General features: G+C 38.4%; 1 protein-coding gene across 1 annotated transcript in view; it reads right to left on the bottom strand.

Moving 5' to 3' along the window:
• The window catches only part of eng (endoglin), a 50,700-nt gene extending 26,588 nt beyond the window's left edge, over positions 1-24,112 (bottom strand). Inside the window, exons 1-3 of the mRNA XM_088615349.1 lie at positions 23,958-24,112; positions 21,430-21,626; positions 7,927-8,081 (exon numbers count right to left, since the gene is read on the bottom strand). Coding sequence (XP_088471475.1) covers positions 7,927-8,081; positions 21,430-21,475 — 201 coding nt within the window. The 5' untranslated portion in view covers positions 21,476-21,626; positions 23,958-24,112. The remainder of the gene's footprint in view (positions 1-7,926; positions 8,082-21,429; positions 21,627-23,957) is intronic.
• Positions 24,113-27,876: the final 3,764 nt, after the last annotated feature.

Below are 27,876 nucleotides of genomic sequence, written 5' to 3'. Positions count from 1 at the left end.
CGGGAGGCCACAGTAATGCTGAGTGAATGCCAGGGAGCCAGAAATCTGGCTGGCTCCTCAACCCAGCCATCTGAGGACTTGAGTCCTGATAGAAGGAGCACTTCACGGCAATATCTCAGACTGTGAAGACAGACTGAGAGATTACGACCGAGGTCCAGGAGCCAGGAATAGCTGTGCTGGAGTGTGCTGGACTGCTGCGTCAATTCTGAAGCCCTGATGACCTGAGCTAATACAATTATTCTGGAATGCCCCTAATTGACCAGTCAGATTTAACTAATGGACTTCACTCTGGTCACTCATTTTCATCTTTAGTTCCTTAAGACAAAACACGTTCTGTTACTAATACTGCGGTCACACTACTGTATGCACAGAGAGTGGTGTACTGACTGATCATGACGCAGTTTGAACCTTCATCTTCAGAAGAAGGGTCCACTTTCAGAGCTGTTATTATTTGTATCGCATGTTTATCATTTTTTTTCTAAACAACAAAGAGTCACTTTAGCTTGGATTTAGTCAAATCTATAAACAATGCATTTCCATCAGTTCAAATCTCCCTCTCTTTTCCTTCCTCTGCTACAAACATCTCCTCCAGTATCTCTGCTTGTCTCACAGCCATGTCCTCCTGGATGCACTCTCACTAAAATAAAATAATAATAATAATAATAATAATAATAATAATAATAATATCTTCTGCTGAGCCTTTCAATCTCTGTCTGCCTGGCCTCTCTGGCATCTCCAGCAATTCAACATAACTGCCAGTCCAACCCCTGATATTGTTCCACTTAGATTATTGTAACTCCATCTTGCTAAAACTATCCATCAACTCCATCTCAACCACAATTCTGTTGCTCAACCTTTTTTACAATGCTAGCCCTTCGGTAGTTAGCAGGTGATTGATCCAATGATCTCATATAACTGTTTCTTGAAAGAATCCAGGGTATCATATTCAATAGCCCTGCTGGGTATCTTATTCATTACCCCCACAACCTTCTGAATAAAAAAAAATCTGTCTCCTTTCTCCACTTCTAAATGTACATCCACATAGTAAACACCTGTGTCTTCTGTTTCCTGTTTCAATTACTTTTGAAACAGTAATCAGAAGGCACAGGTCATTCTGAAGAAATCCAATGCTCATTCTGAAGAAATCAACTAGGTTGACTTTTATCTTTTTTAACTTTGAGGATTTTGAATGCTTGATTCAGTTCCCCTTCTAGTCATCTCTGAACAGAAGACCATAAAGATGATGGGAGTATGGATCTAGGCAACTTTGCTGAAGCTAATTTACTGGCTTCTTTCAAGAAATGATTGGAAGAAATCAATTACCGTAGCTGCTAAGTTATGAAACAGGCTAGGTGGGCTGAATGCCCTCCTCTCTTTTCTTTACTTTTCTTGTGTTTTTAAATAATGAACATTTGTTTCTTTCTTTTAGAATAAGATATTGGTTCTAGTGAGCTAGTCAGTTTCGCTTTTTCAGAAGATGTAATCCTGTCAAAGTGCAAAGAGAAATGCTGCAATCGTTTCCTCTGCTGAAGCACTTTGTCCACACTCTCTACTTGCCATTCTGTACAGACAAGGTGCTGTTTATATTTTGCTATCCTGTGACAGTCCAAAAAAGCACTATTTGTTGTAACCAGGGAGACCAGATATTGCAGCTCACAATGAACAAAGGCTCTTAACCAGCAGCGCACCTGGTCAAGGCAAACTAGAGCGTGCCGCTTTTCAATGAAGGAGCTAAGTTTAGCTTCTCTTGGTCTCAGTCAGTGGGGATTCCCTATTGTCTTTCAGTACAGAACGTCCCCCTTCCAACTTGCACTGGGTAGGGCTGATGACAGCTCGCTACCTTGACCGTGTTGTGTTGTGTAATTGCCCCGCTTAACTGAAGAATTTCTTTTTCCATGACTCATTGCCCATTTTTGTGCATGTGTGTGTTTTCACTGTAAATCTGGATCATTTGACCCATCACCCAAATGGTCTGAGGAAATATCACTCATGGCCACACACACACGAAACAGCACAATCCTGGCATCTAGCCCTGTCTCTGGGGTGCATATGTCACTAATTTCACCTCATGACTAAAGTGCGATTGGCGCCAAATGATTGGTCTTGCCCTGTCCTTGAATAGAACAGGAACCAAGCTAACCCACAGAGTGAATCTCTTACAGTAATGACAGCAGAGAGAGAGAGACTAGTGGCTATGATTTCTAGATCCACAGCATATTTCACAATATAATATTATATTATATTATATAATTCACAAGCAACCCACAGAAAATCTTGTTTTCTGTGATGTGCTGCTCCACACGTGTAAACGTCATAGGCCTTTTGTTGAAACCACGAATGCTTGTGTGGTCAGGCTGGCGAACACCATTTCTAATGTACCAACAATAGACAGGAATGTAAACTTTTCTAACTCACCACTATATGAAAAACCACAAGTGCCCTGTTCAGAAGACGCTCCACATTCCCACTGTGGAAAACTGTGTGTGGTGATCTCTTGGGAAGGGGCAAGACAGTGACTATGTGTGACTGTTGAGGTTCCGCGCGGGCTCGTGCCCTTTGCCACCCGTTTCGTCCCGCAACACCTGGGGCACAAACCCGGGTCTCCGGTGTAACGCAACAGGGAACCTGCCGCATGAGCTAAAGGAGACCTCCCCCAGTCCAGGCAGCTGAGGTCTCTGCTACGTGCAGGGAGGGCGATGACGTCACCATATCCGAACTAGCTCCGCTACATATGCACAGGAGAGGTTTTCTGTTTGCACCTAAGACAAGTGTCTTCCTGCAACTAAGGCCTGTGGTTTTATCAGAAAGAAATAAAACAGATTGCAGGATGCTTGATGTGCTGGATGTTTCTGTCCTGTTTTGAGTGTGTCTGAAAGACTTCTGTGAGTGTCCTGTGCCTTGTGTGTTCCTTTGATATGTTAAAAGTCTCACCTACATTTTATGTACTATATAAAAGGAAAAGTGTAACTTCACTGTGTGCTAGGGGAAAAACGTTCTCTGTGTTACGCTCCCCTTCAGCTGATTGAATAAAAGATCTCCATTGGCTGAATCTCCTAACCCAAGTAAAGACCCAAGTCTTCGACACCTCCAAATATTCCCCTTCCTTGCTCTGTGCCTCTACGGCTTTATAACCCTTGGCCTTACGACCTTAGGCCATGCTAATGCTGCCCAAGCACTTCAAAATGAGAAGTAGATTTTGTATAGCTGTTCCTTATTTCAACATCAAAATTACTAATTAAATCATTTACAGGCAATTTGTCAGATCTAACTTTGTAACTGTGACAAATATTGTCTCATCGCTTCTTTTTTTACTGTAAAATGCCTGTTCACAAAGGATTCATATGAAATGAAAACTATGCAAGAATAATTTTTCATTTCCATGTTAATATTATACTATTTACAGTATATACTATATTATTGTTCTAATGTTCGATTAAAAACATAAATTATATCACAATGGTGCAATAACATTACAGATATTTTAGGGCAGCACATATTCTCCCAAAACTACATTCCCTATCAAAATATTAGAGATTCTCATGCATCACAGAAGCAAAGTGTCCTGTCTAAAGTAAAGTTGTAGTAATTGCCCAGAGTCTGCACAGATTGACATTTGACTCAACTCAATCAGAAACTACATTGTGTCAATCACATAATCTTTAGTAATTACATATGGAAGCACAACAGTAAATCAGTTCATTCTGCTTTAAATGGATCTTCAGCCCCAATTTCTCAGATCGGTTATTAAATATCGGTAACAAAATAAATTCATTGACAGTGTGGAAAAAATGGACTAATTTAGCACCGACTGTGTAGCAGACATTTCACTGAAGAAAGTTTCCAATGTGATCTGCATGCAGAGTTAACTACTAAGTTACATTTATCAGTAAAACTATTTCTGAAGTCAGAAACAATATTTCCATTGGATTAAAAATGATGAATTCACAAGCCTGCTTGTTCACAATGTAATAGGGCCGTTTCATGTCACTGGAAGTTTTGTTGCCTCGTTCTGGATCGCAGAATATGGCACTGCTCATACCTGGAAATTTCATCTATTTTATAATGTACAGTAAATTGGAAGTTTTACATGTTACTGTGTACATTTTACTTTAATTGTGGTTTGAAATCCTCTCATCAATTCAGATCTTCCCAGCCCCGAAATATAAAAATAGTGTTGCAGTTCCCCTATATACAGTATGTGTAAGAATAGCATACTTTTTGTGTTTGGCTCCACATATGTCAGTTTAGAGAGAATGTACTTCCAAACCAATTTTCTGCAATCACAGCTGCGATTAAGACATTCTGTTGTTCTGTTGGAGAAATGCTCTTGCACTGATTTAGGAAGTCACGTTGTTGTATTTTTTGCCAAGTTAACTTTTCCCTTTTATTTCTTGCAGCTTGTGGTTAGGCATTTTTCTGCTCTCAGCCTTTTTTTTGTTTCATTTTAGTGTCAGTGTTTTAAGTTTGTTAGAACTACTTCAGTAAGGTAATGAGTGATTGAGATTGTTAGCAGTAGTAAATGTACAAATCTATCACAAAAGGCCTGGGCACAGACAGGTGTATTTCTGGTTAGACCAAGACACTTTCAGTGATATATCTGTGTTAGTTATACAGATAGATGGCTGTGGCTTTGCTAACTCAAAAATGATTTTATTATGAAGTGTAAGAGTACAGGAATTAAAAAAACATTAACACAAACTTGAAGCATACATTAAATTATAAAAATATAATTTAATGTAAATCCCCATATTCACAAATAACTTTGAGTGGATTTATAGTTTACTTTTTTTAACTAAAATCTTTATTGTATAATCCTGGATGGATAACACTGTTAAGCTAAACATTTTTTGTTCCAATAGTTCAATCAGAACTTACAAACTCAGCCCTCAACAGTAATTCCAGAAAGCTAGCGAGCATTAATACTGTAGTTTTGCAACAGTGTTGTGTGTGGGTTGAATTTTGAAAGCCTGCTTCTTTGATGCACTTATATTAAAACAATATCTTGGCTAGATGTCTTTCTCTGCATGTGAAAGCATTTAAACAAACTGCAGGCAGACTGTCTTTGAATTAGACTCAGAGACAGGAAACTGACAAATGTTGAGACCATCATCACTGATTCAGAGGAAGGGGAAAACCAAAGTCTAACTTATATCCTGAAATTTCTTGGGAAATTAAAAGTCTAAAAGGTTAGTTATTTGAGAAATATTTGATAACTAATAAAGAAAGAAGGTGACTAGATGATTGCTAAACTATTGATCATCTAGACTGAAATGAGTGAAGATGACCAAAGAACTCAAAAGACTAAAAGAAAGCTCCAGCTGCATTTATGGGCCTCAACAGGACTGAACCAATTTCTGTGTTTAATATTCAAAATCTATTCAAATACCAAATTCCTCAAGAACAGAGGAAGAAAAAAAAGAAGGAATTGCTCATTACAACCACACACTGTTTACAGAAAACAGATTCCCCTCCCAGTTTTCATCTCTCTCTCCTGCTCCTCTAACTCTCTTCATTCGAACAATGAAAGTAGCAGGCCCTTGCTCACTCACCCTTGCTATTTTTGTTCCTGTGTTTTCAAGATACAATTGTTTTCCTTTTGACTGACTTTTTTTTCCTCTTGAGTGCCTTTTTTTTTTCTTTTTCTTTTTGCTGGCTCTGCTGATGTAAACTGGCTTCCCGTAATTCTTCTCTGTCCCCTAACCCAAGACGGCTCCAGTCTCTGGTCTAGGATCCAGGCCAAGGAGCCAGCTGCGTGCCAAACGATGACATCAAACTGGACTTTAACAACTCCCCCTTTGAACCGCAAAGCCAGCCCCTAACTCTCCTTTCCATCCTCTCCCGCTTTCTCAGAAAATCCACATTCCATCTGTCTTGTTTACAGCTTTGGCCACAGAGGGAAATGTTCAATTTCTGGAGTCAGGTCTGGGGAAGCAGTCAGCACTGCCCCGTTGTTCAGATATCATTTGTCTCCCTGTCTGCAAAGTGCGTGCAGTTTAAGACAGCATTTTTGGCAAGATCTTAAACTGGAGCAGCAAAGAGACAGGATGGTTCAAAGAATCATATTTAAAATTCCAGCTGGACGTTCACTCTCAGTGATCCACACAGAATGCAGTTGTGGTATCTAATATTTCACTTTAACTGGATGACTCACTTTCGAGTAGTGTAAAAAAAAAGATTTGGATCGACACACTAGTGTAGCTTAAAATTCAAATAAAAATGCCAACAATACCCAGAGAGAAAAAATTACAAACGTACTTCATTCGTAAATGTATTTAATTGTTTTAGAAACTCTGCTTAGAGAAATTATAATGACAATTTTAAATGGGAGTTTTTTAAATCTAAATGTAAAGGGGTTTTTTTTAACTAATGCACTTTTTAAAACATGTAATGTTTTTAATATTAAATGCAGTAAAAATAACACAGGAGCAAAATAGCATTAATAACCAACAAAACATTAAGAGGTATGTTAAACAGCAATGCATTCATAGGAACTTTAGTTTTATGGCTTGCCTGGTAGTTATATTTATATTATATTTGAATCTTTTTACTTAGAGATGTAGTAATTCCTGTTTTTTTCCCCGTTTAACAGGCAGATTTTCACTAATGAGCTGGACTCATAAAGTAGTGCCAAGATCCTTGATTTTGTGCATCTTCCAGGATGATGAATATTTTTTCATTTTTGAACCAATCACAGATTATAACACGGGACGTAATGGGTATTTAACTTCCATTTTATGTATTTTCACCTTATGAGTGGTTTTAGAAGAACAAAATAATAATAATAGTTTTATAAGGAGGGATAATTGTATCAGCACGTGGTTGATGTGCCTTGAAAAATGTGTGTCCTACAGAGTCTGCCTCTGTAGGACACACATAACAACCAAACACGCAGAGTAGCCTCCTCTTACTTGTAATCTCTCTTGTGCTCTTCAGTTGTGACATACTGTACTGCCAGATGGTGCATGAACAGTGACTCCATGATCATTCCAATGCAATGTTTAAAGAAAATCCAGAAATGTCTATGCAGTTAGTTGGCTGAAAATTCCACTAAGTCAACAAGGGTTTGTGAAAAACACTAGAAGTATCACGTCTCCTGAAACTGGGAGGTCCTGATAACTGATATTTTGTTGTATGGTATCTACTGTGGAAAAGTACTAAAACCTTATTCACAGTCAGCAAAATAATTCTGCTTCCCATCAAACAGCTGTCAACAAACTTCCAAGTAAAACACTTTTGTTTAGGTTGGAAAAGCGATTTTACTCTTGTTGTTTTAGTTGTATAAAAAAAAAGGCAAGAGTGGTTGACTTTATTCTTTATCACTTCTCATACCTCGGGATTTCCAGATTGCATGATAATAGTCATATGGTAACTGTTAGCTCTTGCCCTGGAGAAGAAGGAACAATCTTCAAGCAGCTGTTGTCAAGGATACAGCGCATGACCACATGTTTCTACTTGTCAAAGACAACAGCATAAAAGCTACTGTGAAGTGCCATAAAACGGGTGTCTTGGCCAATTGTGCATCATCTGGTATCAATTTAAATGGATAAACGTACTCTGAGAGCAGTCTTTGCAGTTCTGACTGTTTACATACAGTAATTTGTGATTTCGCCCTGTGAATGTATTTTATTTACAGGGTCTGTACCCACTTGAAGGTTTAGTGACTTGTGTACAGTTCCTTATGTGTTACAACTGCCCTATATAGAAGTAAAAGTGTAGAAAGGTATGCTTTACTTTGAGGCACTAGAAATCTCCATTATGTCGAAGCATAAGAAAAAATGGGGAAAGCACTGAAAAACATGGAAACCAACAAGGCTCCACAAGACCAGCGTGTCACTATGTACTCCAGCACTCCAGGAGTTTGAGGGACACAAGGTAACTGGAAACTCCAGAGAGAAGTCTGTTGGAGAAAGTTAGATGACAACTTACATTCTGATCAGAATTCTGAATTTCCAAGTTCAGGATGTGCACTTCTGTGTCATTGTTGGCGTATGAGCTCCAACAACCCACTGAAGCTTCGGTGACACTGATGAAGTCATTTTCCTTTCCTGTCACCTCCCTTGGTGTGCAAGCAGTCAGCAATCCTGTAAAAGTGTAAAATGAATACTTATTTAATGAGCTGTATTGTTGTATACACTGTACAAACATTGTTCTATACTTGGCCTCATATCTGACCCTTTTACAGGGAGATTTTGTTATAAACCATGCTTACAACAATACCACATTTTTAAACGGACTAATCAGCAAGAATACATCCATCTTTATTGATTATGTCACCCTTGCAGTCATCATTTTAAATCAACTCTATAATCACCTCTTATCAAGAGCTGAATATAGCTCTGAATATCCAGCCTAGGAGGAAACTGGTTAGGGAAGACATTGTGTAGACAATGTTAACTTTAAAAGACTCATAAAAATCATTTTCTGAGATGGAATAAAACGTTCATGGGTCAGCAATATACTGTATGTGGTCACTCCAAACAACAGGCTTATATGGAACTAGAAAAGTATTTAAAATCCCACATGGAACGTCCAACAAAGCATTTAGGTTATACTACAAACATTTGGCCAACACAGGGACTGGGACTCTCGGCTGTTTTGAGGAGGCATTGGATAGAGCAAACTACCGGCAAAACCAAAGAGGATAATTTTCTTCAGTCTTATAAAGATCTAAAACTGGGATGGAAATTCAACTTTCAGCTGGACAATGACCCAAAGCTATACTGCACTAGTATACAAAGTTGGTAGAGACTTACCCAAAAAGATTTAATATAATAACTATTACGCCTATAATACGGTACAGTAATGTGGATCTTATGGTAATACTGCAATCGTTTTTCCACCAATTAATGAATTCAGGGGTCTAAATACTTATTAATTAACACAATTCAGTTTTTCTTTTTAGTTTTGCTGATATTTGCTGAAACCTATCTTATCCTTACAAGTCCTAACTTTCAGCATTCATATGTTAAAGACTCTTTCATCTCACCCCAAAATGATGCTTTCTTGGCTCTCAACTTAATAGCAATCCTCAAGTGACACAACAGCTACTGCTACAATTCAAAGGTGACAAAAACACACTGGCAATTTTGCTTGATAGTCAAATAAAAAGGCCACCAGTGGCGTAAGCTTCCACTGTCTTACCATTGTCAGGGGGATGAAGGTTTCTACTATTTATGGGTGTTTGTGCGTGTTGTGAAAATGTACAGGGAAGGGGGGCTGTCTGGCCCTATTGTTGAAACCCGAGGGGAAACAGTTGAATTTTTTTCTGATGAAAGCTGCCAACATCTTTTAATCGCTCCCTGCAAGGACTGCCGTCTGCCGAGAGCTCCGTTAGCCTATAGGGAGTTTCCTGTTGGCGGTCAATAAATATTCCCCAAGAAGTAAACAGTGTCCTTCCTTAGGAAATGAGGGTCAGGTGTCGTTTCCTACACTATCCCTGGCTCGGTGACTGCCTCCCTTCTAGACTGAGTGCTGAGAGAGATAGAGCGCCCTATTGCTCTTTCTATAGGACAGGTGGCGTCACAAGCTCTCAGCAAGTGGACCTGAACGCCTGTCATGATTCAATGGTTGTGACCTTGGAAAGCAGGCCCTAGACAACAGCCTTAACTAATGTACTTCCAGACAGGACAAAGCAGAGATGTAAAACGGTATTATTGGCAAACAAGTGGTTCTTGTTGATTCGCGTTACTTAGGTTTGTGAGATACAGCACTTAACACATTTCTTATGGACATATTGCTTAAAGCAGAGGAATAGAACAGTCCATGGAATTTGGATTTATTTTCAAGACAAGGGGCTTGGTAATCATTAAATAAGTTCCATTCAGGGGATGTGTTCAGCCAGTTGGTTATATGTTTAGATAAAGAATAAAGGTTTGAATAGCAGAATTGTGTGATATTGTAGGCAGTAACTTCCATCAATAAAATGCAATTAAATATTTTGATATTCAATACTCTCAATTACTGCTACGTGTAAATGTAGTCAGAAGACACTTTGTGATATTGAAGGTGATGCGGAAGCAGATATCTCTTGAGAATTAGTCGACGAAAACCTTGCCTTCTTTTAAGTCTATCCATTTTCTAAACCACTTTATCCCGTATAGGGTCGCACAGGATGCTGGTCCCTAACCCAGTAAAAAAAAGTCACGAGGCAGAGATCATCCTGAACGGAACACTCACACAGACACACACACTCACATCAGAGCCAATTTTTACAGAAGCCAAATAATCTGTCAGAATGGTTTTGGACTGTGGGGTGCAACCCATATGAGCACAGCGAGAATGTATCAACTACATGCAGAGAGGCCCCCAGGAACTGAACCCAGGGCCCAAGCTCTGGTAAATGAGGTAGTAATGATAACCACTGTGCCACCACATCAGCTCATATGTCAATGCATGTAGTATTTGTTTCTTATGCTATCTTGATTTTACATAGCAGGATGTTATCATCAAAAGTGTGTTTTTTTTGTATGCATTGTGTTTTTATTTTGGTTTCTAAAACTATATAGATAATATAAATGTAAAAGGCAATACATTGCTCATTTGCAGTTGAACAAAATGTATTCATCTTTATGAACAGATACTGTAAGATAGATCTGATACAAAGCCAAATTCCAATTTCCTATCTTGGCTTCAGGAGCTGGCTTTTTAGCCCTGATCTCTATGTTTCTGTTTGACTTTGATGCTGGAAGGAGTTAGTCCCTGATGTATCCTCTTTTTAGCCAGACTTCCTTGTGGATTCCTGCTCAGAAGTTTTAAACATTCCACTCTACCACGACTACAAAAGACAAAATTCTAGTTTCAGTATTTAGATTGCTTTCTGTAAAAGTGTCAGTCTGTTCAATGATGAAATCTGATTTCGTTTCCAACAATAACATTCTCAAATTTCTGTAACAAGTGCAGTAAAGCTATTACTGTTTCAGAAAAGAGGTTTTGTGCCATAAGCACAAGATTCAGAGGAATACACTAAAAAGCAGACTATACAACATGAAGTCATACATAACTACATACATAATTATCATGTAGTCAAACATAGTGTCAGTTATTGTATGTAATGTTTTGGTTGGAAATGTTGCTGTTAAAGATTTAGGAGCTTTATCCCATTGTGACAAGAGCTGGGAATGAGACAGAGCTCTGTTCTGAAGTCAGTTCTAAAGCAAAGCTCGTCCTGCTCCCAGGCCAGCCCCCTGCCTCCACTGCAGCTTCCTGTCTCCAGGGGCAACAGGAAATGCCCTGTTTAGACGGCATGCCCAATGATGGCACCCTCTGAAAGGCTCTGGCGTGACAAAAGGGACATAAACAAGTCATGTCGCCAATCTGGTACTGTCCAGGAAACTTTGGCTCCCGAAAAATGGAGTGGCAAAACTTGCAGGCAGTTGTTAATTAACAGCCACTTAATTTCTTCCAGGAAGCTCACCCAGCTCTTCACCTGTTGTTGCAGAAAATATGTCCTGTTTGTGTTTTTATATCCAGTATCAAGACTGCATATGAGCCGAAACCTTATCTAATGCGGTTCTGAATTAATAATGTTCACAGAGGCTGCTGATTAAAGGCTTTGGCTTGGTGGTCTTATCAACAGGGTATTGTCCTAATGGGGCACTTTATGCTAAAGTATAATGTCCAGAGGCACAAGTGGAATGACAGTGTTATATATGCTCATTCTGTTTGTATAAATTAAAGACAAAGTAAAGCATGAAGTCTTTTTGTGCTGGCTATTTAAAACCCTGTCACTCAATGGCACTGTGACTTTAAGGAAATGCCAACAAGCCTGCTGAGTGATTTCCAGTTAATTGAGCTATGAATGCCGTAAGATTCCATTCATCTATTTTTATCTGTTCCTTCAATTTTCTTTTCCATGAATACATTGTTTACACAGAAGCATTCCAACCAAACTCAGGTCTGGGGAGAAGTAAATATTTATATAGTCACTGAAGACATATAGAACATGATATCAATCACACGTGGGTCTAGACTCAAGTGAAAAGTTTGTGGCACCTACAGTACCATTCGTAAATTAAAATCTTGTCAGTTTATGGCAGCTTCTTGTTTGCCAGTTATACTAAGAAGAAGTGCATTTAAAATCAAGAACAGGATGCACTTATTTGCACAAAAGCTTATGTGAAGTATGGAATTTTCAAGAAACAGGTATATGAGCTCTTTGGATCAATTAGCAACTGACTTCTTAGGGTTATGCTCTTAAGTCATTAGTGCCCTCTAGGCAAATTGTCAAACAACCAATTAGAGTTACTAGTTTTATGTTATGAAATCTGTGATTGACCTGAAAGTAGAATTTTTGATTTATCTGAACCACAGTCATATTACCACAAACACAGACATTTTACATTGGCCAAACGGTGCAAGATCCCCACATTCTGGCAGTATCTGCAGAACTGCACCATTTTTAGGTTTGCAGAGTTTGTTTTATTTTTAATTTAGCTGCTTTTCCCTGCAGTTGTTTTAATTTATTTTGGTGTATACTTCTGGGGATCCAGCCATATCACCCTGCAGCTCTCAACTGGATTCTCACTGAAGCTCAGCAGGGTGGAGCCTGGTCAGTACCTGGGTGACTCCCGGGAAGCTATGGTTGCTGCTGGAAGAGGTGTCAGTGGGACCAGCAGGGGGCGCTCACCCTGTGGTCTGTGGAGGTCCTAATGCCCCGTGTAATGTATGGTGGTGGGGACACTATACTGTAGTGGGCGCCATATTTCGGATAAGTCATTTAACCGAGGTCCTGACTCTCAGTGGTCATTAAAGATCCCTGGGTGTTTCTCAATAAGAATAGGGAGTTACCCCATGTCTGGGCCAAATTCCCCCCTCAGCCCTTACGGTGGCCTCTAAATTGTCCAGGGTGTACCCTGCCTTGTGCTTGTTGCTTGCTGGGTAGGCTCCGGCTTCCCACGACACCGTATGGTATAAAGCGGTTTGGCGAATGATATGGCATGACTACTGGGTATCTGTTTTTAAAACATTTGCTATTTGTTGAGCTGGCCAGCTATCATTCCCCAAGTGACAATTCTGAATGGCTATCCAAAGAGTTCAGAGTATTCAAGTACTGCCTGGTGCTCCACAAAGTATTACCCTGATGTCACATGGCAAACATATTCCCAAGGCATTCTTTACTGACATGGCAAGAACATCAACATTCACCATTGTAATACTCAGCATCACCTGCCCAAGAGAGACCCCTCATCATTTGATTGCAGGTGGTCACACAGATAGTTGTGCTATTGGAGAGGTCAGACTGTTTACAGAGAATGCCACAATTCCTTTGTGTATTAACTTAGGAAGCTCAAATACCTTTATCTCCAATCAACGTTTCTTACAAAGCTCTAAATGGAAAAAAATGCTTACTTAAAAAAAATCTCTCTAATCAATGGCATAAAACAAATATAATTTGTGATCTTTTTAAGGGATCATTTTCAAAACAATATCCCTTAAAACAAAGTTGTTGTTTTTTCCCCCATGGTAGATGCAAATATAATGTCTAAAATTCTAGTTTGCCTAAATTTCAAATTATCCTGGGCAAAAAGTGGTACAACAAAAAGTGCATCCACTCGACTGAATTAAGCAAAACAGGAAAATAAGCTCAGCTGTCCGGGGACAATTTTTAATAAAGCAAGTCATCCCACAGCATATAACAGATGCTCTTTGCACAGAGGAAATGTATTGAAAGAAACAGATCTCTTTGAATTACTTTTTTTCTGATCTTAATGAGATCTCATTTTTAACTCCGAGACAGTACAATGGGCAAGTAAATTATATTTGCAATAAGAATTGTTTCATTTTCAGATGAATTTGATAAATAACTGGGAGACCAGAAACAACATGGTTTCTATACAGGACACACTTTTTAGTAACTCAAACAAAAGCACGGCTTGCAAAGTATTCAAGGGAATGTGACAAAACACTGTGGTTCTTCTAAACTGCATTTTTTTTTCTTTAGACGATCTTCATTCAACATAAAACAATCCCCATGTGCAAAGTTGACACTTTAAACGTAGGCAGCTATCCATATGCTGGAAATTGTGACTTCCTTTATTGAGCTGCTTTCCACATCACCCAAGCAGGCAGGCTGATACCCACAACCACTCACAGAGAGCCTTGCCAAGGAAGTGCATTATTGTTTGTGCTTCTCTTAGATTAAAAACACAAGCCTGCTGTCTAATTCTGATAGGGAAATGCAAAAAAAAAAAACTAACGTCCTGAATAGAAGACCTAACTTTTTCTTAATGAAAGCTTTCTGTACATATAACAGACTGCAAAAACTGCAACTAAATACACATTTAAATATTGAAACAATGAAAATCTTCTGATTTCACCATTAATATTGGAAGCCTGGCTTCCTATTCTTGGCAAGCCCAATGGGTATCAATATATAATTTTAATTAAAATGTATATTAAAAAGCAAGGCTGCCGTCTTTTTTACCACAGAATGGTAGAAATAATCATATCAGTTACAAACATGAACACGTGGCAAGGACTGTCATTTTTCCAACACACCTGTTTGCCTTCTAGCAGTCTGGACTGAGTACCAGACTCAGTAAACTGTATTGTAAAATGTGCAAATTTGATTTTAACACAGTTACAATCACAAACCTACTTTTCTGTAATGTCAAGTCACACAAAAATGGACAATAAAGTGCATAAAGATAGCAGCTACATTTGTTTAAGTAGACACTGAATAAACAAATCTTGGTTATTTTTTATATGACTTTTTGGTATGAGTTTTCCATTAACTTCGGCATTATATGATCCAACAGAGATAGTAAGTGACTTTCTACTTTATCTGGTAACAGTTTTATTACTATACTTAACTTAATTATAAATACAATACATCATGACACATCAGTTCCAATAACCACTTATCCAATTCAGGGTCATGGCTGCACAGAGCCTATTCCAGGAAGCACTGGGCTCAAGGAAGGATACACCCTGGACAGGACGCCAGTCCATCGCAGGGCACACACAGAGACAAACGCCCACACACTCACTCCAAGGCCAATTTTTACAGAAGCCAATTAACCTACCAGCATGTCTTTGAACAGTGGTGTGGGGGGGGTTAATTCTATTTTGTACTGATATGTGTACTGTCGTACAAATCAGGTACAAACATCCATTCATGTTAAAAAGGTAACGATACTGCAGCCAGACAGTTATTACCAAAAAACGATCAGCAAGAGCAAGACCGCGTGTCAGGGAGACTGAATAAATTCCCTAAATCCAAGGTCAAGCTGGGGAGTGGGAGGGTGGGGTCTAGTTTGCCTCTACTATGCACACCTATTGTCCCAGAGTTTCCTTGGCCGAACACTGAGCTTGCACTATCCACAGGAAGGTAAACAAGTTCTTATCAGAGCTTGACAGAGGGCATGAGTGTCCCCAAGCAGTCCCACTGCTATGACGCCTCTCTTCCCCAGTAACACAGAGACATTCTTTCAGAGGAAGGATTTGATCGAAAGAGTCCGATTCAAGTCATTTCAACAAAATCACAATCTAAGTTTGAAATGGTCATTACGGAGCCCTGGACAAAAAGTAAAAAGCCGACCTTCAGTTTTTTTCTCTTAAATCATTTTAAAATGCATCGTAGGTATTCCTGGAATAGTGTGCTTCTGTTGGCATATGGAAAGATTAAATTCATTTGAGCAGATCATTCTTGTTTTTATGGTGTTTGTGGCTGCTAAAGTGGATAATGGGTTGAATTACCTCCTCTTATTTGTAACATTTTTTCAACTAAAGAGTTCTCTTTCATTCATCCATTCATAGAGTACAGTATATATCTGTGAATCATGTGTTCAGCACCTGCTTTCACTTCATTTAAATAAGAAATTCACCAAACAGAATGGACCAAATGGTTTATGAAATGGAAAAGGTTATTGAAATCTTACAGAATATTTCGACAAATCCCTGAGAGATCCATGCTTCTGAAGCACATCTCTAAGAGGAATAACAATTGGACATTTAACCCCAAAACATCTGAAACTGAAGAATTTGTTTCCTAGTGTACTGTATCTCAGCCCTTTGAACGTCTTGCTGGATGCCTTTATAAGATAACAACTGTAAATTGCATTGCTTATCCAAGCAGATGGCTGCTGCTGACACTGGTGTGTTTGGGAATATTCTGCTGGGTTTATCAAACACAGTGCTAATGAGGCATTTGGAACGCGCTGCTATGACAAATGAGGGAAAGCTATATCTTATGTACTGGAAAAAGTTCCAGTTGGCAAGCCTCATGTCACTCTGTTTTATACAATTTGTAAAAACAACCTTGAGCTACAAGTTTGATTAAAAAAGTTTAGTGTTCTTATGCCAAAATTCGATAAGGCAATTCCTTTACGAAAAATACACTTAAAGATTTCTCTAACTACAAATACATTAAAAGAGATAAAGTTTATTTTATTAAAACATTCTAACATTTTAAATCAAACAAAAGGCACCTGTCCATGTGCCTGCGTCCATCCAGGAAAATACAAGTTTTTAAAAGGGAAAAATCAGAATTTCCCTCTACTTCCCAGGGAGAAGGCACTGCCCTGCTGAAATAATTTGATCACTGGCTGTCAAACCTTTCTTTATTATTATCACTGAAAATGTTATCTACAGTATATAGAATTGGTGTACTGCACACACCTAAAGTTTTCTCTCTACTATATCCTTGACCACCAATGAGCTGTCTGTATTTGCAAGTTTGTATTTGTAATTTTCCACAGTTCGGGTGACATTCATCAATGGCTTTTTCACTTGTTGTGTTCTTCCTGTGTCAGTGAGCTAAATAGGAAGCCTGTTAATTTTGTGGCTAAATTTAGCGTCAGCTTCCTTTTAATGTTAAAAAATATATTGACCTTCCCTGAAGGCTGGAAGGTTGCAGAATTTTTCTTTTCTTCAGTAAATCACATTCTGAACTTGTTTAAGAACTCCACGGACGTATTTGTAGAAGTTGTATTGTACAAATATTTAACTATAAATATTATATCTATATTTATTATATAAATAATACATATTTATATTTAACTGAAAATGTTCTCACACATCTTTTTTTACAATCAAACAAATTTTGATTTCCATGTCATTAGTAACACATACAAGCAGATTTGTGAGCTTACCTGTCTCCTGCTAGTGCAGCATGCTAAGATGGTTGCACAAGTTCTAACTCATTCATTGTTGCTGCTTGCTAGAGCAAAAAGTTCACACTGCCCTGGGTAAAACCGCTAACTTTGGGCTACCCCTAACAAAGTCTATTTCAGGAGAAGCAAAGTGCAAACGTAAAAAAAAAAGAAAAAATTAAGAAGTTACTGACTGAATCATTGAGAAATGTTCACTACAGAAAGGAACTAGGACATCTGTGACTGTAGAATTCTTAAACTTTAATAAACTCCAGGAAGAATTTGAGTTAAAAAATGTATTCCATCCAATACAAGGTCACAAGTAGAACAAGAACATATCCCAGCAAGCAAAACGCACAAGGCAGGATACACTTTGGATGGGACACCAGTCCATCGCATGGCACACACAGCTGTAGAATGTTTAAAATAGCTCTTCAACCTCTCAGAATGAGGAGACATTAGCTGACACAATGACCAGACACAAGGCAGGTCTCAGGGACACATATGGACTCCTGACTTTGAATGTCCACAACATCTCTAGCTGAAACTGAAGGCATCATTAGCAGCTGACACTAGCGTTCTTGGATTCTGATAGAGTTGAATTCAATTCAAAATACTTTATTCATCCCCAGGGGAGCAATTTCACCACAAGAAAAGAAACACACAAGGTGTTTTAAAAGTGTATACAAAAAATGTGTATATAATCCATCTGTTTTGCAATTATTGTATTGCATTTAAATTGTATCACAAAAATGTCCTCATTTTGTCCTCATTCCTCAATTGTTTCGCTAACAGTAATGTCAGGTTACATCATTGCTTGAGCTCTGGCCTGATGGGTTTATTTCAAAGTGGAGCACAAAAGGAGTTGTTATGAGAAAACAATGTTTGATAACAAGACTACAACGTGAGATAATTAGCTGTAGAGGCTAACATACTCTATTCCCACCTTTGAGTGTTTTAAAAAATGTATTTGTTTTACAACAGGGGGAAGAGGGGACAATGCACCTGTTTGTCTACTGTAAGATCCACAAATGGGTTCGGGCTGGTCAAACCAGACCAGATGATCAGTGAAAATCCAGAGCTTTAAACACTCTCCAGGCATAAACAAAAAACAGAAACTTTTTAATTTAATATTGCTAATATGAATCATTCATTTCTAATTATTAATGGCCTTCTCATTGTATTTTCAGCTGCTAAATTTCACATTCCTACCTCTGCATATCAGTTAGCCCACTTTCTCAAAGCAGTACACATATAGTACCTCAATGCCTATCATTACACCTCTGACCCTTACTTTCCCCAAGGAACCCAACATCACCAGTTGCCTTATATATCAGTGAAAAACGCAGGGGACTGGCTGCTTAAAAAAAAAAACAGACGAGAGAGCAGATTGTTAATTGCAAGGCGATAGAGATAGAGATCAGTCTCCATGGGCGACAACTGGTCGCGTCGGTAGGTCTCACTGCCACCCAGTCTGGACAACCAGTGTGGTGTTCTGTGAAGGGGGGGGATGCTTATTTAGACTCCAGACACCATATTTAGTAGGGAAATTCTTTTTTTTCCCAAACTTTCTAAGAAGCCGTCGTCTCTCCCTGTCAGCCTTGTGTTGCGTTATCTGATGGTGACATAATGCCCCCGTCCAGTCTAGCTTCCTGAGGATGGAGGGCCTCTATGGCTCCTAAGCTGGATCGCTTGCTCCTTGTTCTCTCTTCTCCCCTCCCACTCTGCTAAATGCTTTGTAGTTTTCTTTTGGCCTGCGCATTTTGAACTCTGTGGGGAGGTGAAGACAGCGGCCTTGTGGCCAGCCAGGGAGCAAGGCTGGAGATCGGAGAGACTGACAACGTCAAGTGCCATGTTTGGTATTGGTTTTCATTCCATCGCAGACCTTAATGACTTAATTGAACCAATTAAGTGGATAAGATCCAGTCAGATCCAGGTCTTAATAGGGAGGTAATTGAAAGGTGCCCCTAAAACCTGCAGGAAATCATCACTTGAGGACCCGAGTTGCCCACCCTTGTCTTAGAGAATCACCCTAAAGCTGGGAGGAGGCAAGACAGGATTTTCCAGCAAACAGTTTTACCCCCAGGTCTACCCTAACTCAATCCATCACTCTCAGTTCCAATGTAGTCACATAGGAAGCTGAAAGCATCAGGCTGTAGTACACAGCCTCACAGTCCTGCTTCTCTGAGCCACACTGTCTTCCGGCTTTCATTCTAAACGACCCCCAGAGTGATCCTTTGATTTCCCTAACCAGACGCTTTCATTGTCTTCAGGTTTTAGAAAGATATTTTGAGATGCTTGAAAAAAAATGTTCAACAACGATGCTAAATCTGCAACATGTTCAGGAGCGAAAAAGTAAATAATTTAAATAAGATAATAGCTAGTACGGTTCATGAAGGCTCAGATTGGTAACAGAAAGCTCAGTTTAGATTATCAAATAACAACAGGTCCTGTGAACCAAAAATAGGCAGCTCTGTTTTACTAGTTAATCAAGTCCTGGAATTATAGAAAAACATAAATTGTGACTAAATTGTTCTAGTGCTCCGAGCTCAGAGCATTAATGAAAATGATTCTCAGTATGAATACTTCCAAGTAGCACAGCTAAATGGCACCGATTGCCCTAATTGGGAGAGATAAAATATATACACATTACAATAAAACTTAAAGGGGTGTTTCAAGCATATTCTGCTCAAGAGCAAACCTTTTCTCCCTTTTACATTGTAAAAATGTAATGGTTTGCAATTTTTAAAATGAATCAGGAAAATGTTTTGAAATCTGTTACATCCACTGACCTCATAAGTAAGAGTTTTGCAACAAATTTACAGTTCCTCGTTTTCATTCTACCTCTGACCTTAAATCTTTTAATAGAAGTCATTATTTGGATAAAATCTATTTTTATGTCTTTTTTAGTTGCTTCACAAATGTGGCTTTCTGCTAACACATAACACATTTGAGAATCTTTCTGTAATACATAATCTCCCTAAAGATGTCCACAGCCAGTGATCTTGAGGTACAGTATGTCCTGTCAGCCAACAGTGACACTTACAGTATCTGACCAAATGATATCTTGATTTGTCTTACTGGTCACTCCTCCTCGTCCAATTGGAAGGACATTGTGCAACACTTCAAAAAGTTTAATTTCACACTTCATCACTGCCTCCACTACTGTTTAGTGTCACAGCAACAAAATAGTATAGTATAGTAATGCAAATGTAGAAAGATGGTCCTATCGTTCCCAAGGACGTCTGAACAATGTTCCCTCTAATTTTTAATGGCCTGTGTGTGCAACAATTTCAAGTTTTCCCCAGCAAAAAAAAACAACCTGTGCACACTAAATTGAGTATGTAAAATTGTAAACCTGAAATTATTTTTTGTTAATATACTCATTCTCATTGAAGCATAGAGATCCAAAAGACCAGAACAGCGATTCAACGAGCCCAGTCATAGAGACTGAGTGTCGAGCAAGCATGAGCAGTGAGGTACGAGACTATGAGAGCATAGATATCGATGATCGAGTCACAATTATACCGCACACAGCCAAGTTGGGCCTCTCCCAGCCAGTCTCATGTGCTCAATTTAGCATTCTTCAATTGACACCACATTCTTTTACTTCTATTTATTCTTCATCCAATCTGTTGAAATTAAATGTTTTGTTCACGTGTCTTTATCTTTAGCACATGCAGTATCAGACCAAAGAAAAACTAGACAATAATGTGTTTTTTTTCTCCTTAAGCTTTAACACTTTGAGGAATCCTGGAGAGAAATCTTCTGTCCCGTTATATAAGGGACCTTTTTATATTCATATTATAACTCACTGCAGAGAAAAGTCAATACAATTTTGTAGCAAAGCAGAATAAAAACCTTTACAAACTATGAGGACCCACATTAGGGTGGCATGCTGGAGCAATGGTTAGCATTGCTGCCTCACACCACTGGGGTCCTGGGTTCAATTGCTGGGGTCCTATCTGTGTGGAGTTTGTATGTTCTCCCTGTGTTCACATGGGTATTCACCAGGTTTTCTGGTTTCCTCCCAAAGTCCAAAGACATGCTGGTAGGTTTATTGGCTTCTGGGGAAAATGGCCCTGGTGTGAGTGTGTGTCAACTGTGATGGACTGGCGTCCCATCCAGGGTGTATCCTGCTTTGTGCCTTTTTCTTGCCGGGATCGGCTCTGGCTTTCCCGTAACACTGTATTGGATAAAATAGTTTAAAAAATGGATGGATGCAAAAGTAGATTAAAACTGTGGGGCTGCTATATAAACACCAACTACATTTTATTGTTGCCCAGTGTTGTGAGGTTTGCGAGAAACAATTTAACAGGAAGACCGCCAGCACATGTACCTGTCTGCAGCACTATGATGAGAAGGAGCAGGGTGGCTCTCTCCATGACTGAGGACTCCAGATGACTTTTCTCTACCCAGTGTCAAGAAGTTCAGGCCAACTCGTCCCCGTCTGATGACAGTGTCGCTGTGGGTTTCTGAAAGGGTCCGTGAGACAAGAGTGTCCACACCAATCCAGCCTTGATGTGTCTTAAATTGCTGGGGAAGAAGACAAGGGAATTATTCCAAAACTCTTATGTGAAGATTTATGTTTCTGGGGATCTTGCAATAAAATACAAATATATAATGCCAAAAAATGTCTACAAAGTATGTCTTCAATTAAATTGTAACAAAAATAGCTTGTTATTAATAATTTTGTGTGCAGATTTTTTATTTTCTCTACACGAGACTCTCTGGAATGTAAAGAATTATTCTGTTTTACAATGAGTATTATAGGATTTTTTTATGCCATACAATGCCTTAAAAGAAGTACATCTGTAATGATCAGGACCAAAAACTGCTACAGAACTCCAATTATTCCATCTGTCTAAAAAAAATATCTTTAAAAGTCTGTAAAAGGCACTACAAATATTCTATATGCTGTACACAGTTGACTTCACAGGTATTTGTACAGTTTTCGTTTATGTGTTTTTTAGTTAACACACTATATATATATACTGTATAATATTTTACACACAATTTGTGTCGTAGGGGGGGCATTTTGTTAATAAAACTATAAAATGTGTGTATGAGATTTTGTTTCGAATAAGAAATGTAATGCGATTCATGAAACAACACTATAATATTGAGGATTCAGCTGAACTGAACTGTGGTTTGTATTAAATGACAATCACACTGTTAGCTAGAATTTAAAATGTTTTGTTTATTTTTCTAATTTTGTGGTTAAAGTTACAGAGCCAAACAATGTACATCATTTGATGACTAGGGATGGCATAAATTACAAAAGCACTTTTTTTTTTCTACTGGCAGATTTGTCAAAGTCTGTCAAATGCACAACTACTGTATACCCTAGTAGTGCACTTTTAAATTGCTTGCGTCTGAGAAAATACTGGAAATAGCCTAATTCCTTTATAAAAAGTCGGAAATTGTCCCGCTGTAAACAAAGGATATCTTGATTAACAACATTAGGAAATTAAAAAGGAGGCTAATGAACACAACAGATGTTAGGTAGCTAAATTCACCTCAAGGATTATTTTAAGTGTTCCAGTTAACAGAAAAACAAAAGATTAATTCTCACAGTTTATATTATTAACTTCACTTTTTAAATTGTCGCATACGCATCAGAGGCGAATCTGCATTACGAAATATCTAGTTAAAGCAAAGCCTTACACAATCAGTAAATGCAAATACCCACTGTAAAACGTTACTGCACCCGAACGCATTTTTCAGCTACGCCTTTGCAAAAACTATTAACCTGTCTTTAAATTAAATAAATCATCGCATTGGAAAAGATAGTACTCAATTCATGCATTATATAAATATGATACAATGATATTCTACATGCTATAAACTATAGATACAGAAAGAATATTGGCAATTCGAAAACATATCAAAATCTTTCTGAATGCTGAACTGGTGCTAACTTCGCACAAGTTCCAAAGGGTAAAGTATTTGTACTGATATTTTGACGAAAGTTTAATTGAATCCAGATGACAACGTAAAATGTACCGTGAAAACATCTATTTACGTTCATTTTTCACTGTTATAAATGATAACAAATATATTTTACTTTTGAGATTTGAATTCTAGGACTTTTTAGTGCACTATTTAAAAAAGGTGCAAGAAAAATTAGATAGCTAGAGGTGACTTTACAACAGAAATGTTTTTTCCTCATTTGTTCTCCAGTTTATGGAAACAGTAGCCTAGCTGTCTAGCACAGTACTATACCTCAGCACATAAGAATCCCAAAACAATTCTACAGAGTGTAAAATGGGTTTAGCGGTAACTCTGTGGTCAGTGACTCTTGGCCGACTTTATCCGGAAACTGTAAGGCGTCCTTTTCTTTAAATAATATTACAATGAGTGATCTGATAAGGGGAGACTATTCTTATTATATTGAGTAATGTAACGGAAAAAAATATTAACTATTTTAAAGTCGGGCAACATACAGTACTTTCTCCCAAAATAATTACAAAGTACATAGGCAAAATCAGAAAAAAAATACTTACGAGGAATAAAGAGAAATACAGTACAGTAGCATCCAATCATTCACTTATGACTTCTAGAACCCGTCATATTTTTCAGTGTAGGGACATTTTAAAGATTTTATTTCATAAATTAAACCAATATATATATACTGTGCATATTGTCCGTAAGAAAATGGTCAACAGAAAAAAAAATATTAGCGTACAAGAAAGGCGTCTAAAATGTAAATAAAATCTAACACGCTTCTTCGTAATTAGACTTAGCACCAGATACCGTAGGGTAACACCAGTAATGAAAGTACATCTGTTAAAATAGGGTTAGCAGTTCATAACAATGCTGACAAAGAACACGTGAAAGAAAGTAGTAAAAAGGTGATAAACTCACAGAGTAATGATGAACTCCTCTCAAAGCTTTTCAAAACCCCCGATGAATCTGTCCCACTCCTCTCAGACACTGAAAGTTAGTGAGTTTCCTTCCATACAAAGCCGAACCTTTGTACCACTCCCACCTCGGCCGGCTGAGATCCCCGTCACTCAGGCAGGCTGACAGCGGAACTGGCGAACAGGAGACGAGAAATACAGGCGGCGGCCAATCTCTTACAACCTCGGTTTGCCTGACCAGCAGAACAGCTGGTAAATTTCCAGATTTTTTACACAATGACCTCATATGTTCATCACTGAGGCTTGCCTTATTACTGTTCAGACAGCAAAAATTAGAAAACACTGACATTCACAAAAATCACATTTCATATAAATGCAAAATCCACAGTCAGACTTGTGATACTATACTGCACCTCAAATGGATAATATTGCAACAGTCCACTCCCTAAATAGCTGTTAATAATTTATTTAAACTTATATTCGCTGGTAAAGACACGGTGTATGTGAAACGGTTATCTGTACCCACGGGTTTTTGGTAACCTAAAAGCAACTGGAATAAAATGTTCGTTTGCTGTAACAGTCTCCTTTTCAATTGAATAATTCCTGTTTTCTAAAAAAAGCCAGCAGGCGTTTCAGACATTCTCAGAATTGTACTTATATCTTTGTTACCGGGCTTTTCTTGATAAAGTGGTATCTTTTACATAACGGAAACAGAAATTTGAAGGCCTGTTTTCAAATGTTATTTGTGGAAAAACCCAACTTAAAAATACAGCAAATTAATAAACAAGTTAATATATACACTTTTTAAATAATACAACGGGATGGAATTTTATATCTTATATTCAATTAATACAACTGGCAATTCATCTACAGTATAGTATTGAAAAATCTTTTTTTGCCCCAAACTCTTTCAAAAAGGTTGAAAAGGGTGAAAATAAAATGTTGTAAGCAATTGCTAAATACTGTGTGTACTTTATAGTGCTACTTTTTTGCAGTTTCCAGTGACAAACGCTACACGCTCCATTACTGCAAAATATTTATTAGGTTTAGTTGCAATCAAATAATAAAAAATAGTATCTCTTATTTAACCAATTAAGTTAATTGAAATAATTTTGTCAGCCACAATGGCGAGCTGACGTTCAGCCGCACCAGGCCCTACCGGGAAAATGAACCCACGACAGTCCGGAGTCCTATACGCTTATCTGAAAAACAAAACCAAGGGCCCGAAACTGACTTTGGTCCGTTTTTAACAACACGACACCCCCTTGAGGCAAAATGATGACCATACAGTTCGTACGGTTGTTTAAGGGGAATCTGCACCATAGACAGCAGGTACATACAGTAAAGTTTCGTGTTTCACTCAATTGGATCTCCTGTATTATCTGAATGCGTATCACAATCAATTGCTCCTGAGATTATTTGTCTTTCCCGAAACAAACAAGTACTTATAGTACAACAACAGTAAGAAGAAGATCAAACAAACTTTTAGCAGTTTATTTTCCTTTTTACTCCAGTTTTACTCCAGGAGCTCAATAATAACAAAGACAATAACAATAATAATAATAATAATTCACAGCTTTCCTGGAAATGGCTACATTATATGACAAAACTAAAAAAAAAATTTGTTAAATAAATAAAATAAATAAAATGTAATTTCCTGTTTATCACAACAGGAAAAACTGAGTGTGTTTTAAAACGAAAATTTAAGTCCCTGCTTCTTTATCCTAGTCCTGGAGTTCTACAGCACTGAATCATTGTGTGTTGACATTGTGGTAGGTCTTAAGTAGGTTTTCCTCTGCGATTTGCCAGTACTTCGATCCATCTGTGTTCCTATCGGTCGTGACCAGCTTCTCAGTCCATGCTGAGAAGAATGTACCGAAGGCAGGGATAGTGTTAACTAGTGATAGCATGTTATGTTTGTGTCAGATGTACAGTAATGTTTCACATTTAGGCTGAAAATGTTCCTATTTTGGCTTGTTTGACAGTGACTGCAAAAAGCTTTTGCCACATGTTTGCAATATCACTTAAATGCTTTCTTGAGAACCCATGTGGGATTTGAGAAGTTTTTAATGCTCCATTTAAGCTGCCTTGTGGAGTATTGTTAACCCACAGAACAAAACGATGCACGGGACACAAGGGACCCATGAAAAAATCCAAAAATAACCCCCCATTAACCAGAAGAGGAAAATAATCCTCTTAAAAACATAAAGGAGCACTTCACTCCTTCCTGCACAGTTCCATCTCTCCATCACCCGCAAACTGTAATCCTTAATTACAAAATCCCCCAAAAGCACCATTTTCCAGAATCATTTCAGACTTCCAGGCATACTTCTTCCTGGAGAATGGAACAAGGAGAGAACACTCCAGCAGGGACTCCTCTTTAACTCTCTCCTGGTCACATTCCTGGCTAGTGCTACTCGCACTCTTCAAATCAGACTTGCTCTGCCTTGTTTCTCTCATCCCACACTATTACTCCAGCCTTCCCTTGAAGTGGCCGTTCTTGCCTGTCACTGTCTTGACCATTCAGCCCAGGGTATCTCTAGTCTCTCAACTCTCTCGATCCCCCCTCTTGACCTCCCTCCCTCTCCTCTTCTGCCAGGCTTTCTGCTCCTATTCTACATTGCAGATCTGGTTTAAAGTTGTAGCTCTCTTTGCAGGGACAGGGCCGAGAGGGGTCTTGTCACCATCTCCGCAAAGAGAGCTCCAACTTTAAACCAGATCTGCTCAGTCTCTCTACAAAGCTCGTCTGTGGTCTCACTCACACTGATACTGCACTCTGCTCAATGGCATTGGCTTTCTTTGCTAACATGCATCTCACTATTTTTTATTGTTTTCACCTACTTTAAAATTTACTTTATTGCATTTTAAAGGTTTCTTTTTGTATTTACTTCACAATTTGTCAATTGTAAACAATTTGTATGATTTTACCATTTATAAATTGTAATTTTTTAATGGTGTCTGCGCCACGCAAATAATAATCCGTCATCCCAGCCTGAAACAGGACCCTGTCTATTGCCTTTGTCCTGTAGCCCTGTAGTGTAAGACTCCGCACCTATCTAGAATCTCGGGGTTTCTGACTGTGCAAGCAAAGCTGGGAAACCCAAAATAACCTATCCACATTTTTAAAAAATAATGCGCTACACGTTAAATGACAATTAGAAAGGTAGTGCTACAGCTTTCCTTTGCTGACGTGAACACTTCAGAACAAGCCTTAGATTGTTTCAATAACAGGAAACAATTCATGGTCTGTTTCAATGTCTGTTGAGACAACAACATTTTCCAGTTGAGAGCATCATTAGATTCTACAGTCCCACTTGGCCTAAACAAAAAAGCAGATTTTGTATGAGGTTTTCAGCAGATGACCTCATTAACACCCGGCCCCCACAAAGGTAAATTTTGCCTATTATCGTGGAAAGTACAGACAGTACAGGCCTGGTTCAGGGATTAAATCCAAGGTCGCTACTTGGGCATCGAGTCTGAAACAAATAAAACAGTAAACAGATCACATCTGTTTCCTTCAAAAGTCTTTTTTTTTTCAGGTTCCAGCACATATACAGTAGGTACCCATTTTTCTGGGCCTTTTCCAGTATGTACTGTATCTACTACTTTGGATACAAATCTGGCACTGACAGAACAAAGACAAAAAATCTGTATGAGGCCTCATAAAACCAGGTCCAGACGTGGTTTTCTTATCATTTCAAAAAATAAATTAAGATTAGAAAACATTATAACAAGTTAAAAAAAGATGATGATCATTATTATTATGGAGCTCCGGGGACTTAAAAAGATAAGAAAGTAATAAAGGTGTGTTTGATTTTCACCTGATTTACAGCCAGACAAACAAAGGAGAGCTATTAAAACCTGCTTTTACTCAAACCTGTATAAACCCTGCCTTAAATCTCTCAATGGACAGATTTCACCTA

Source organism: Lepisosteus platostomus, chromosome 21 (genome assembly GCF_059453375.1).
Source record: "Lepisosteus platostomus isolate fLepPlt1 chromosome 21, fLepPlt1.hap1, whole genome shotgun sequence".
Lineage (NCBI taxonomy): Eukaryota > Metazoa > Chordata > Actinopteri > Semionotiformes > Lepisosteidae > Lepisosteus > Lepisosteus platostomus.
This window is presented reverse-complemented; position numbering and strand designations above follow the sequence as displayed.